Source organism: Cupressus sempervirens, chromosome 2 (assembly GCF_028749045.1).
Source record: "Cupressus sempervirens isolate cs-2001-9-10 chromosome 2, ASM2874904v1, whole genome shotgun sequence".
Taxonomy (NCBI): Eukaryota; Viridiplantae; Streptophyta; class Pinopsida; order Cupressales; family Cupressaceae; genus Cupressus; species Cupressus sempervirens.
The window spans coordinates 775,177,106-775,192,242 of NC_143119.1; the positions used below are offsets into that span (position 1 = coordinate 775,177,106).

At 36.1% G+C, this 15,137-nt stretch overlaps 1 protein-coding gene across 2 annotated transcripts in view; it reads left to right on the forward strand.

The window, feature by feature from the left end:
- Positions 1–15,137, forward strand: part of LOC149575767 (translocon at the outer membrane of chloroplasts 64-like) — a 147,492-nt gene that overhangs the window by 54,014 nt on the left and 78,341 nt on the right. For both annotated transcript variants that reach the window (XR_016360230.1, XM_089815553.1), the window contains exons 4-6: positions 7,378–7,503; positions 8,470–8,652; positions 8,828–8,972. Coding sequence is in view for 1 of the 2 variants with exons in the window: in XM_089815553.1 (XP_089671679.1) it covers positions 7,378–7,503; positions 8,470–8,652; positions 8,828–8,972 (454 nt within the window). In the remaining variant the exon portion in view is untranslated. The remainder of the gene's footprint in view (positions 1–7,377; positions 7,504–8,469; positions 8,653–8,827; positions 8,973–15,137) is intronic.

Sequence of the window (15,137 nt, forward strand, 5' to 3'; positions counted from 1 at the left end):
AACTACAAAACAACAAACCCTAGTTTGCAATTTAGTAAAAATAAAAAACATTCAAGATTTGCAAATGAACACTAAAAAAATTTAACAAAAAATGCATACTACACTAACATGCAAAAAAAAAACCAACACTTACCTCTTGCAAATGAGTTGAGGAGTGTTGATATTGACTCCTTAATGCTCCCAATGCAATTTATGGCCTCCCCAGATGGACTTTTGATCTCTTTGGTGCTCTTCCTTCTTGCCGGTTGGAAACCTATGGATTCTCTTTTCTCTTCTTCTCTCTCACTCTTCCTCTCTTCTACTCATACTAAGCAAATAGAAGGCTCTTTAGGGTTATAACAAAGAGGAAAGTCAACTTAGAAAGCAAATAAAACATGTGCTTTTTTTTTTAAAATTGAACTTTCTATCCTTGCTGCCGCGGCCGATTTCTGGAGATTCACGATGGCGATTTTGGCGATTTTTGCCCTGAATCGCCAATTTTGGCGATTCAGGCGATTCACAGGAAAAAATCGCCACCAGCGATTTCCGATTCCAAAAAAATCGTGAGCCATGAATCTTATCGCGATTTCGGCGATTTCGGCAATTTCATGGCGATTTTTGGAACTATGATTTATTTGCTTTGACATTGATTATGTTGAAACATATAGTTTTGTGCATGCTCACAAAATCCTTTGACGTAAAGTAAAATTCTTCCATCACATGGACCATCCTTTCCTTAAAATTTTTCAATTCTTGAACTGACCAACGAATTGGTGGGACTTCTAACAATTCAATCTTCTCGTGGTAGAAAGGATTAATCAATGAACATTCATCATCTTCTATCCCTATCACATCAATATCTACTTTGAAATCTATCACCTGTCTTATAGTAAGCCTCAGTCAGTCTCATTTCCTAACTTCAAAATCACTCACAATCTTCCCAAAAGTCTTCTAGAGCTAGAAAGTGAGCAAGGCCGAGAGTTAGCTTCAGTTTGTTGAGTGCATAGCCTTTACTGTCGTAAGGGAACCATATGGTGTAAGGATGTAAATGTATTTTAGCAACAGATCTCTTTATGTTCTTTGCATTTGCTGATGTGTCACACCTGTAATGCCCGATGCCGATAGGAAAAGGGATCTCATCTACTCTCATGTTTATGCAAAGCTTATTAATTTAATTGATTTGCCTGCACATCTCGATCAGCACTAGTTTATCATCAGTGATCTTGGGTAGCATGAGGGGGTATCCATCATAATCCGCCAACCGGATATAAGTGAACTTTGGAAACTGTATGAAGTAACTTCCATATTTTTGAATTGCCATTGCTGCTTCATGCGAAATTCTGAGTCGTATGTTTCCTTGAAGTTCTCTAGCTGTTAACATAGCGAATGCATCATTCACTCTCCTGAAATGATGTAGACTTATCTTATGTTGCAGCTGAGGGAAGTGATTATAAATGATAGCCGCATCATCATATATACCTTATTGTTAAGCGCAGGCCAACTTTTTGCACTTGCTATAGCATAGAAGAGGTAAGAAGTCATATAGAAGTAATCATTAGTTTGAATCTCTATGAGTTGTTCATGAATGCTATCACTGATAAGCTTTGCTCAATCAATTTGTTGATCCCCCTCACAGATCATGTTGAAAAACAAAAACATCCAACCTTCAAACTCATGCGAGTCCCTGAGTCCTATTGTTCTACTCAGAAGGATTACCATATTTACCACATCTTCCTTTAATGATGACCTATGGATGGACTTTGCTAATTCATATTTACCTCTCCTTGGTTGTGAGAACCATGATCTGGCAATGTTGTTCAAGTTCTGAGTTTGATGTGCAACATAATACTCTTTTGCCATTCTTATGTCTATGTCGGCATATTGTTCTCTAATAGGCAATAAGAAAGCAATGGCAATAGAAACAAGTTCTAACCGAACCATCACCTTATTATTTGATGCAATCACTTCTCTAGTGTCTAGGTGATAAGCCTTCATACATTTCAATACTAGATCAGGAACTGTGCTGAGATGATATGACCTCTGATTCGAGCTAGTCTACTTTCCAAGATCTTTGTAGATAAGGGGGTCTTGTCACCACTTTCAAGAGGTGATCAAAGATCTTGCAGGCTTACACTTCCTAGGATGGTGTCACCAATGTGGGGAAGAGTTCTTTTCAGGATAGGAGCATAATCTGGCCTTTGATATTTATATTTCATCTTTCAAACTTTTGATGTTTACTCTAATTTCTTTGTTTAATGGGAACAACAAAACACCTTCTCATATATCTTTATCCGGTACACCTGTCACATTTTTCACTTTATGTGAATAGTTAGTGTAGATTTGCCTCATTATATTGCTTTGTCTTTGGTTTTTGAAATTTCATTTAGAGAGGACCATTTTGTCATTTAAAACTTTTATGATCATACACACGCCTTTTGAGATGATTTATCTTTCAGTTCTTAACCTCCATCAATTGGACGAAGAGGAGGTTGATAACCGTCTCCAAGACGTGTTTTGAGCTTCAATCTTAACGTTTTTGGTTTTTGGAGGTTAAGGTTCAAGGTTCAAAATGTGTGTTTGGAATGTTTTTCTTAACTCTTTTTGGGATGAGAGGTTAAGATTCTGAATGAAAAATGTGTTTGAACCTAGTTTCTTAATCTTTTAAAGTTTTAAAGGTTAATGTTATCATCAAAAACACGTGTTTTGGCACCTTTCATTAACCTGCCATAATTTTAGACTTAGGTGGCGTATTTTGTAAACTCGAAATGCTAAGCGGAGCTGGAGACAAGCTGGAAGCATTAAGCTCACAAAATTACTTAAAAGGCGATAAATTGTGGGCTCTTTTAAACTTCATGTTTTAACACACTTGGATGTTCCTTGGGTTGGCTAAGACTAAATTTTGAAATAATTGTCGATTGCGAAACTAGGGCAACAAGGTTTAACTTTTTAAAAATTCTATTTTAATTTTAATTATTTTTTATTTGAATTTTTAATTGGTTATTTGTGTCATTGTTACTTATAAACTTTTTTCATCGGTTGTATCTTCTTCCACATTTTGGAGAAATCATAGTACATAAGAGTTATTCCATTTTGTGAAATGCAATAGGTTGGCATCTAGCAAAGCAGAGGACCTCATATATGTGCATTGCAATCTTCATCTCTTGTCATATTTCTCCAGAAACTACATGAATGGACCTAGTAGACTTTGGGATTTACAACCTGAGATGAGTGAGATTGATGTATTCATAAATGCATCAACATAGCTCAATCCCATTGTTGAGATTTCTGACATTGTCGGAGGATCTTTTGAGGAATCTTCAATGGGTTGTTGAGAGTCAAGTTGGTGGGCACATGCAATCCTCCCATCCTAACTCTTTATAGAATCTTGATGTTCTAGATCTCCAATTTCAGGAAAACAACAATGATATTTTTGATAGCATGTGTATACTAAACTATTATTGTATTTGAATTTTGTTTTTGTAATGTCCCTAAGTCGATTAAGTTCGAATATTGAAACCTTTAATTCTTTGATCTGGTATTGTTCCTCAATAATATTACTCTATTTATTGCCTCCACTGGTTAAGAGTTTTTTGTTAGTCTGCACTATATCTTTGTGACGAATTTCATTGATTTAATACCTGCAGTTGTATTTATTATTGTTTTAATACTTGATGGCTGGGATCATATTTCTTTATCTGCATATATTCCGCATTTAACACCTTTGTTGATCTTATTATAATTCTTCTGTATATGTATTCTCTGCTGCATATGTTGTACAAGACATATTTATTTCTTTAGAATCACTGATGTTATAAACTCAGACCTCTTATACTGCCACATAACTTGTTATTGCCTCTATTCCAATCATCTGTTGTCTTACTATTTCTCATTACTTTCTTATCATTGTCACTCCCTTCTATTCATCACAGTCACTAATCTCGGCACTGAATTTTGGATGTCTTGCCAATGTCCTTCTCTGTAATTATGCTCCACTTACTTTCATCTCTCAATATATAATACTTTTGCTTAATATATAATTATGTGTTAAACAAATTCTGAATCGCTCCTCCTAAATTATGTTTTTCCTGTTCTAGAATGTTCTGTTAATAATGCTAGTTTCTGATTCCAGTATTTATCTCTGAAGTCTCTGAATATAAATTATGGGAGGACTCCAATTCTCTCCACAAACTCTTATTATGCTACAGTCCTGTTATATTTTCTTTTGAGTATATGTGCCGATAATAACTAAACTGAACTGTTCATATGTGAGCAGTCTGAATGTTTATGGTGTAGTCATTTATAATAAATTCTTTCTGCCAGATACTTCCCGTTATGTGCACAATTATGCACTCTGCCAAATACGTTTCTTTTACCTCCATTGCTGTACGATGTTCCTTATTACTGAACACTCTTTGCCATCTTTGTTCAAACTGGGTGCATGTGTATGAGTTTGATCATATGTTCATTGATCCTTTCCCGAGATAATATCTTGCGTCTTATACGTATTCTGTCGTAATGCTTCTTCGATTGATTCTGCTCCAATTGACTTAGCCCAATAAATTGGATTGGCTTCAGACGGTAGTTGGTTGTTCGTCCTGGTGCGGGTCACTGGGTTGGTGATAGTGCTTCCTTCACTATTATCTCTGCCCTTTCGATTGATGGGATTAACCTCTTGATTTAACTCACTATTTTCTGTTCTTACGTACAGCAGGTGGTTGTAACCTCTAGGAATTCATTGGCTTATTCTTAGGATCATATTGACTGTTCCAGTTATGATTGGTAGATTTCTCTCCTCTACTCGACATCAGATTTGTTGTTTTCAGTGAAGGGTGATCGCATGTGCTCACTGTGTGATTCTTCTCTCCTCCGGTTAATGCTTTGAATGTCACGTAACGCCCGTCTTCCAAATTGGCTTGAGCTTTGTCTTATCTATTACACACACTGGTGGTGATTGCAACGCTGCTTTGTTGCTCTACGTAGGAATGCTTCTTTTAATATTGTTGATGTCCGTCTGTTCACTACCTGCTGATACCTTTGTCTTGCTCGATGGTTATTCCTCCCGTATTGGCTCATGCACTTGGTGTGATCTCCTCCTGCGTTGTCCCTTTTTTACCCCCCCCTCGTGCATCTGGATATTCTTTCTTATATTTATCTGCATTGGAAGTGTCACGTCTCTCCCAAAATACGTGCCTCTAAGTTGCCCTTTAATTATTGAATTTTATTTGCAATTTTAGTATTAGTTTTTGATATTATATATTTGAAATTTAATGTTCATTTAATGATTATACACTTAGTTATCGATATAAAAATATCAATATGATTATATTATAACTTCTTATTATAACTTCATTTATTACTTATTTATTCATATACTATAAATTCTTATTTATATAATTTTATCATATCATGTTATTTCTATATATGATATGAACATATTGATTATATGTTACTAGTAGTGTATTATATATTATTTACTCTATTATTAATTAATTTTGATTAAATCCTATAAATATGGGGACATGACAGTTTTAATAACAATTATATATTTAATTATAGTATTTTGGTAAATGCCACATTCATATCTTCATATTGTTTTCACACTAATGAAATCTTCTTTAATAATTTAGAAAATAGTGTCAAATATGTTTGTGTTTTTTATGAATGTTGTATCATGTCTTTTCCAATTAAGGGGTCTCAAAAAATAGCTAATATTCATATCCGATAGAGTATTTGTGTCCATGTCAATAAAACTGTTCTCTTTTTCTTTCTTCATATTCCTCATCCCAAGAGTTGTAGTAGTCATCCTTTGGTTCCGCTTCTACTAATCGTTGACCATCATTATGCTTGTCATCCCTCTTCCTTAGTCTAGCTTCTCACTTTGTGTTGTTTCAAAATGGCACTTTGTGCCCATTTTACCCTTGTATGTGCTTTAAAAAATATGCTTTATATATTGCCTATTTTGCAGGTTCAAAATTGTTATTGTTCATTTTAGTGTTCATCATAGTAACACGGGGATGTGTCCCTGCCGTTTTTGGGTGCTTCACCCAAGACGAGGATGCACCTGGGACAAGGGGATGATATTCTCGCGTCCTAGTGGTGCCACCAACTCGTCATCGGGGGGGATGTCCCCGCATCCTCGTGACGCATCCCTCGACCCAACTGGGGACAGCCGGCCGTCCCCCTTTCAGCTCATAATAAAATACAAAAATAAAAACATTTAAAAGGTTTTGTTATGTTGTTTTTTATTGTTTGCTAACCCTAGCGTATGTGGGGCCCACTTAGAGGTTGAAAGCCCCATTAAATCTCTATGATTTCTCATTTCTATTCATTTCATGGTTTTCTAATTTTTGCAGCAGCAGCAAGAAGAAGGGTGAGACCTCTAGGAAGCCTCCACTGCATTTTGGCGGCCCTTGGGCCATTAGTACTTGACATTTTGTCTTTTGATTTTGTAGTTTGTACTTGAAACTTGGATATTTGATTGATGGGATACTCATACTTTTGCTAAATTGATAATGGGTATCTATGACTTTTGAATTTACTTAATTATTTAATTTATTTGATAGAAATTAGAGGTTAGAACTTAGATCTCTTTAATTGTTCATGAATCATTGTTCAATATTCAATGCAATGTAAAACTAAACTAGCAATAGCGGCCTTGATGAACTTGTACTTCATATTTATGTCTTATATTGGTATACATGTTTTTTATAATCAGCATTTTATCATATGTATAGTATATAGTATATACTCCTTGTCGCCCCCTCCCGCCATCCCCAAATTGAGGCTTCTTTGCTCCCCCCGTCTTGGAAACCTGTTCCCTTGTCCCCCGGTCCCCCAGGCCGGTGTAACTATGGTGTTGATACTTGTGCATTTTGAGATAGTGTTATTATAGCATTGTTTTTTAAATGGCAGATTTTTCTTCCGCTGTTGTTTTAGTGACCTAATACTTGAACACGAGCCTTAGGCTGAGTCTCTTTGGCAAAGAGACAAGGATTGAGGGGTTTTCATTCCACTAAATTTGTCCGGGGGAGGATCTCAGCTTCATCCCATTGATGTCATAGCCTTGCACTTGAGAAAACTTGATCTCTAGCAGGTTCTTTAAGGACCTTTCAGCTTACCAGCAGACCAAGGGCCCATTGACTATTGTGTTATAAAAAGTCATCTGTCTTCGTGATGTGAGGCAGATAAGATGCAGTATTGCCATTGTGTAATTACCTTTTTGTTTGTCTGTTTACATTTTTTATATTTATGACTTTTTAGTAAGCATTATGTTTATTTGAGTTATGTTCTATTACAATACTAATTTTATGGTGATTTACTGCTCAAAGTTATTTGCACTTAAGTAATGCATCTTAATGATTTCATATCACATTTTAATATCTATACAATTTGTTGCAGGTATTGATACAGATGGAAGTGTGAGAATCCCAGCTGCATTCTGTGGAATTTTAGGATTCCGTCCTTCACATGGTTCTGTTTCTACTTTTGATGTTGTGCCAATGGCACAAAGTTTTGACACTGTAGGTAAGGGCCATATAGAATGATAAAAAACATGATTTTTATCAAGTAAGAATTCATATTGACATTGATGGTTTCTATTTACTGTTCAGTGACTCTCACTTTAAGAACCGATGGAATTTGTAGTTAGATGATATTTTTAATTTAGTTAGATTGACTCTCATGCTACTATTTGTCCGTACAGTTTTTTTGGGGGTATTTATTATCTTCACATGGGTATATAATTTCAAAACAGGTGTATGTACTGAACTAGGCATTTCTCAAAAACTTTTAAGCACCATTCCTTAAGTACAAAGGTAAAAGTTAAAGAAACAAAGTAGAAAATAGGTACTTAGTATCTTGTTATATGTCTCATTTGTATTCTATTCACGATAAGGTACAGCTTATTAGTAAGAGGTATGTTCTGTTGTAAAGACCAATAGAATACAATGTTGTTATTCTCTTAGATATTGGGATATGGATTAGGATGAGTTTCATCTCCTTGTACAACTCACAGGGACCTCTAAAAATAGGGAACTAAAAATAAAAAGTTCTTTGTAAGTCAGTAAGGTGAGTTTATTAAAAAGTACTTCATCTTCAATTATTACTTAATATTATTCTAATCTGTTCAATATACATTATCCACATTTTACTACGTGATACTATACTCGAGGATTGAAAAGATGAGCATTGCATATGGTGAAAAACCTAAGTCATAGCAAATGACTTGCATGCATGATATAAAAATTTGTGATTTAACTCCATAGTTCTTTTATAATCTGTATCATAAACATTACTTCAATCTACACTAATGTATTAAAGAACTGGTTCAATGTTTGGTTAGATTGAACAGAGCAGTTAATGTTTTTGATAGTGATTAGCACAACCATTGAATGGAAATTATACTCAAATGTTTTTCATTTCTCTTGTTTCTGTTTGGATAATTGGTTCCAGTTTACTACAAGATTGATAGGCATAGGTGATACTGATCAGGTTGGTTTGCAAGGGATGCAAATATTCTTCGTCGTGTTGGTCATGTACTGCTACAGTTACCAATGGTAGACTTCAGACGACCAAGGCGTATATTAATTGCCGATGACTGTTTTGAGCTTTCAAGGACTCCAAAAGAGAAGATTGTTGATGTTGTCGCTAGATCTGTTCATGATCTTCCTGGGCGTAAGTAAAAATAGGATTGTTTTGGTGCATCTATCATGGATATATCATATACTTATCTAGTTTAACCTTTTATGAATCAGGTATTTTAACATGTGGAAGAAATATTCATTGAAGATTCTTGTCTTTTGTTAACATCATTTTTTTTTCCTTCTATATGTATATGTTAATGTGGCAGGCCAAGTTGTGAATCATGTGAACCTGGGGCAGTATATCACATCCAAAGTTCCAAGTCTCAAGATTTTTAGAAACGAAGAAAACAGGAATGGAGAAGGGAAATCTGCCTTGAAGGATCTAAGCAATGCATTTGAGTTACTTCAAAGGTAAAAATAATTTGGAGATTTAAATGTTTGTTTTGGAGAAGGATGCTTTATTATTTTGTTATCATTCCTTAGACACCTATTGTGTTATGGAGCACTGCTTTTGTAATTTCCATATTATTATATAAGCCATTGGGCTTGAGCAAGAGCTGCATCTTTTCTACCCCACAAACAGAAAGGCCAAAGTTGGTCACGGCTGGATGAAGGTACAAGTTACAGTCAACGAGTTAATATTTCCAAACTGCATTCCAGTGAATTTGAGAGCTTCTGGATTGTATCTGTATAGGATTTTTCTGTATCATTGTTTTGGATCACACTTGGTGATCCATTGCTAGGATGAGTGGAGGACAACCTCAAGTGGGTTTATTAAACATAATTTTAAGAGCTGTAAAAGGAAATATCACGATAAAAGACCTTAACTAGGAGGGGAGAGCCTAAAATGGTCAAATCCTCGAAAAGTTGAAGTCGGTTACAAATGAGGAAAATCTTGTGAAGGGATGCCCCCCCTAATGAAATAATATAAGGGTGCCAAATGTATAGTGTAGTTGGAGACAAGATCTAGCTTCAATCATGAGTTTTGTAATAAATTCTTCAAAGCAACTCTTTAATTTTCTTGGAACAACTTTTTTTAATAACTCAATAGACATCCACATTCTTCTCTCTATATTCTTTGGGCCAACTCTAGCATAAAGTCCTCTTATGAACTTGTTTTCAAGTTACGTCAATCTGATTAGAACTATCTTCATCAATACTTTAGACCTCCATGTATAATTTATATGGTATTCAAATTCAACTCATTGGAAAATGTGATTGTGTTCTCATGAGTTTCTGATATCCGTAGTTGTGAAAAAAAATAAAAAGGAAATATAAGAGGTTCAAGATTCTTATATTGATGACAGGTACTTTATCTCAACCAAGTAAATGCATAACCATTGACTTGTAGTCTTAGGAGATAAAGGTGTATGGAAACCTTGGGAAGGGAGAGAGCAAGGGGCATGTAATGCCTTGTGGGATGGGACTAAATCAGATTATCAAAATAAGGGCAATTTTTTATCCGTATGCTAGGATTGGCACGAATGAACAGATTATTCTGTTTAATCTGATTCATGGTAGATTAACATCATGATAAATGAATGTTTTTAACTTTTTTATGGGATTTATAGTGCTGAGTATCTCCATGAATGGTTATTTCATCAGACATCATTTTGTCATGCACCACAGAAATAATTCAAGGATAAGGGGATGCATGTACCACAAAGCAAGTTTGGTATGTGATAGATGGAAGATGGTAATACATTAATTTTGGGAATTTTGCCTCAAATCGTGTTTTGGGATTTATATAATACCGAAGTGGGTTGAGGACAGAGTTTGGGCTCACATCATTGCTCAAAGTATGGTTCAATCTGTATGTGAATGAGTAGTCATCAAATTTGACATCCGAATTCAAGTCAACGAACATGGTGTTGGTGATTCGTAATTTTGTAAAAACAAAAAGCTAGAACCAATAATATTTAGTAATCTTTTTGATTAAACTTTGTAACTCTTTTAACTGACATTTTGGATCACACGTAGTGATCCGTTATTAGGAAGAGGAAAAAGTGATTAAGGGACTACAGATCTATTCTATAGAGAGTGAAAGAAACAATGACTAACAAGTAAATAAAAAAAAAAAAAAATAAAGAATTCTAAAATCTTAACAAGACTAAAAAACAAGGCAAGGCAATAAAAATTCATTTAAAGGATCTAACCAGACTAAAAATTAATGAGTGCATAAATGTTTGCAAACTTATGATCAGACTGTGAAACTGGTATGAACAAATATGAAGAACAGAAATTACCGACACTTGTTATAATTTGTTTATGCGGATCCTCCAATCAAGTATTGAAGGAATTATAACATTCAAGATTCCAATCCGAGTGCCTGAATAGAGGTGATTGCTCTGCTATTGCCGATCTGCAGAAAGAGAACATTTATTTGATTTCAACATCTTTCCTCATTCAATCTGTCAATATAAATATAGAACTCAAAGGGCTTATGCATGAAGAGACATGACACTTCGGTGAAGAGTCTCATTGAAGAGATACAATGTCTGAAGTTAACTAATTAAATGACCTGATTATGCTTGGGTGTGATTAACCATCAAGCCCTATGTTTAACGGGCATGTTAATGTGCAACAAACATCAAGCCACTCGATCTGATGAGTAAATAGCATCATTTTTTCAATGCATTCAAGATCGAATAAATCAGGAGTTTGCAACCTGATTCTAAGAGAAAGATAATTGAATATTCATCTTTGGTTTGATCAGATTTATTTCAAGGAAAATCACAAAGAGTTTTATAACAGAGTGGATCATATCAATGTGTAGGTGTGTGAAATGCATATCAGTTCACATGCATGCACGCACATACACATATGTTCTGCTAATTGATATTTCACTGAATTCTGACCGACTCTATTGTTTCTCAACAGAGTGAAAACAAGAAAAAAGAGAAAAGAAGACGAAAGTAGAGGGATGTTGAAGAAGAGGAAGAGGGAATGAAGAGTGGAGGATAACATGAAAGTGTAAGTGGGAAAAAGGAAACCATCGAAAAAGTAAATAAAACCAACTAGCAAAAGGGACCTAGAAAAATTAAAATTTAAAACACAAAGAGATGAAGAAGAAAGGGAAACTCATAATTTGACCTTTCCTAGAAACTTGGAAATCTGTTCCTTTGATATCCCATAAAATTAATCTAAATTGTAGTTGACTTTTGATAATCTGTTTGACTTCCACTATCGTTTGAACTTATAATTTAAATTATCTAACACAAACATTATATTTTTAATTTTTAATTATGTATGTGTATGTTTTATCCATGTTTCCAAATGAATATGTGAAGTTTCCCTATATATTTTAAAAAATCCCTATTTGTTATATAGTCATCACCATTCTGTCCTCTTCTCCAAGGAAGAAAGCTGTCCAGAAAACCCTTTTCCTTGTCTCCTGGTTTCCCCATTCCAGGAACTCGAGGTAATAGGGATGTTGGATGTTTTGGTCATTGATGTGAAAAGGATGGTGATGAAGTTTGTGTAAACATTAGAGAATTCAATTGAGGTGACTTGACCTACTTCTGGTGACTTGACCAGCTTTAGTTGCTTGAGCTGTCTGTGGGTCTACTTGTCATGAGCTGGCTACTGGGTGTCTACTTGTCACTATCATAGCCGATTGAGTATGCATGTTTCACAATGATCCTTGTGCGTGACAATCTGGTCTTTGGTGGTGCTAGTTGTTTGTTTTTAGGATTGTTTATAGGTCTTTGTAGACTGTTTGTGCTTGCCATGTGTTTTGTTGGCAACTGTGAAATGCTGCCAATACAAGCTTGTCCTTTTGTTCCCATGGTCCCCATTTCAGATGTGCTCAGGTCTTTTGTAGCTTTCGTTTTGATTCTTGTGCAGCTTCTCCACATTACAGTTTTTCCAAACTTCTACAGGCTGAAACGAAATTGTTGGCTATTACTTATTTATTCCAAATTGTAACATCTGTGTTTGCAATAGGAGTATAACCTTCATTTAATTTGTCTATGGCATCAAGTTTGTGAAGAATATGTGTGGTGTTATGTGAAAAAATTATAAGAATGCTTCAGAATGCATATGATGCTCTGGATATGAGATGTTGCTTTGTTTTTAGTGATTATTTTAGTATGTATTTTGAGTTGTCATGAATAGAAATAAACTCTGCACGACAGGTGAAGTCTTTGGAGGAGCATCCAATTATTTTTTAAAATTAATGATGGCAATTGCGCAGTGGTCACGTGTTCTGAAGATGAGAGTTTTTATATAAAATGGTGATTGGAAAATGCAAATAATCGATGTTTTAGTAGGTCTAACTACTTGAATAACAAGTAGAATACGCAGACTAATCGAAGGTGCCTGTGTTGTCGTTTTCAAGAGGATGAGTTGTTTGGAACGAAACAGATGTTTCCGAGTGGTCAGTTATTATTCCTTTTTGCAGGAGAATATCTCTGAACATGGGTAGCATTTATGTGAAATGCGTCTGGGCTCTTAAGCGCATAACTTGACCATATTTTTGGCTAGATGTTGTGACAACGTGGAGATTAGTCAATATGATGTGGATATGGTTTCCTCGTCCAGTCAACGTCCTTTTGTTGCCCTTGTTGCTTGAATCTCCATGTCTTCCTTAGGTGGTTGTTCTTCGAGTATCTGGGGGCTAGTTCCTCCCAGCAGATGTGGGGATGGTGGTGGTATATCACCCACTCCCAACTCATTTTGTGTGTGGAGGGCATCTACCTCTGTATCCTATTATTCTGCAGTGTCCCCATGCTGCCCATGTCCTTGTTGTGTCTCCCTGCTTAATTGTAAGGCTGCAAGCGAAGTAGGAGGAACTGGTGCTGATGTCTCCATTGAGGCTGTCTTGGATGCCACTAGTAATGCAATTGGCTGTCCTATTTTGATCCCCTTTGGAGTAGAGAGTTTCATAGTGTGACTGGCAACCTTGGTACACCGTAGATCTACTACTTTAGCATTTAACATTCTGTCTTTCGGGAAAAGATGAGCCATTTCAGACAGCTTGGTAGTTGCAAAATTTATCCTCTTGGTAGCCCAATCGGCAAAAGTGGGTCCACTGATTGTACCCTTGTCACCTTACATATCTGTACCTATTTGTCTGTCCGATCCTACCCTTTGAGGAATGTATGCTTGGGCCATATGGCTGTCTCCTTTTCCATACGGATCTGATTCGTATGAACAGTGTCTGTATGGGTCGTATGACATGTCTCCATACGGATCTGATCTGTATGACCAGTGTTTGTACGGGCTGTATGACATGTCTCTGTACGGGTCATACAACATGAGTCCATACGAGTCGTACAACATGTATGGACCATACGACTTGTCTCCATAAAGCTGGTGTCGCCTTCCTGCGTGCCTTCTAGTGGAATTTGGAGTGGCCCTTCTATCAATTTGATTTCTTCTGATGTGTCTATCATTGCCTGCTGTGAAGTCTTTTACTCTTTCATACTAGATTCTTCCTCGACATATGTTTCTTCCTCTTCGTTTTGATTACTTTCTATCCTAGAATTTTGTGTGACCGATTCTTGCTATCTTGCCTTCTTCCTCTATGGTTCCATAGACTTGGTGCTTCCTTCACCTCCTATGGTGTCCATATGCGTCCAATATAGCATTGTTGGCTTATATGGCTCAACTTGGTTTGCAGGAACAAAGCTTCCCCAATTTTCAGGAGCAACTTTGGTGCGCAACTCATCTAGAACAACACTATAGCTTGATGGAGCATGTAGAAAGTTTTGTGCTTCAACAAAAGGAATTCCTTGAGTCTATTTGAAAGTAATTGAGCCCAATTATATACCTTACCCTCATACAAGCTTTTCACTTGTGGAAGTATGGACAGGGCAATATCTGATGTGCGACTTCCTCTAGTCAACTTACTCTTGATCAGGTCCACTACACATCTCCATTCCGCAATCCTTACAAATATTTTCTTTATGCCTCAGCTTTTGTTCCATTTGCTATCCCATTGCTTCTGTGTCAAATTATCCTTACATATCAATTCTACTAGATGGGTCCTCTCTTCTATAGTCATTTTTGGAGTCTTCCTTGCTTGCAGTCCTTTTCTTGGAACCCCAAATACCTTTGTAAAATTCTGTGGTGCAAGTGACACTGTCACATTTTGTTGTGGGTACTAAATATTAGATTTGTTGCCCCTTTTGTCATAACCATGAACTAGTGTTCGAAGGACTGGCTCAAACTCCTTAAGATAAAAAAATGTGCATGAATGTGATCTTGTCTACCTTAGCTTTTCTCAATGCGGCCTTCAATGGATGTTGGTCACTTGCGCCTTGCCACCAATTCGTGCATCTCGTTCCAGCAACTCCTTCAAAATGAATGTTAGCAGCCGATATTTCATCCATTCTTCCTTTCTTCTTGTGGCTCTTGATCATTGTAGCCATAATAACCGTTTGCTGGCTCCTTGCCATCCTTTTGTTATCTTCTTCCTTCCTCTTGTTAAGATTGTTGCTTAACCCAATTGTCCCCCATTTTTGTTTAAGTTTTCTAACTGCTTTTATAACCCAATGGTTACCCAATGGAGCCAGTGTATGGACTTTAGGGGTTGCTGTATGGTGCCCATTTTTCCTGTCCCCTTGCCATACA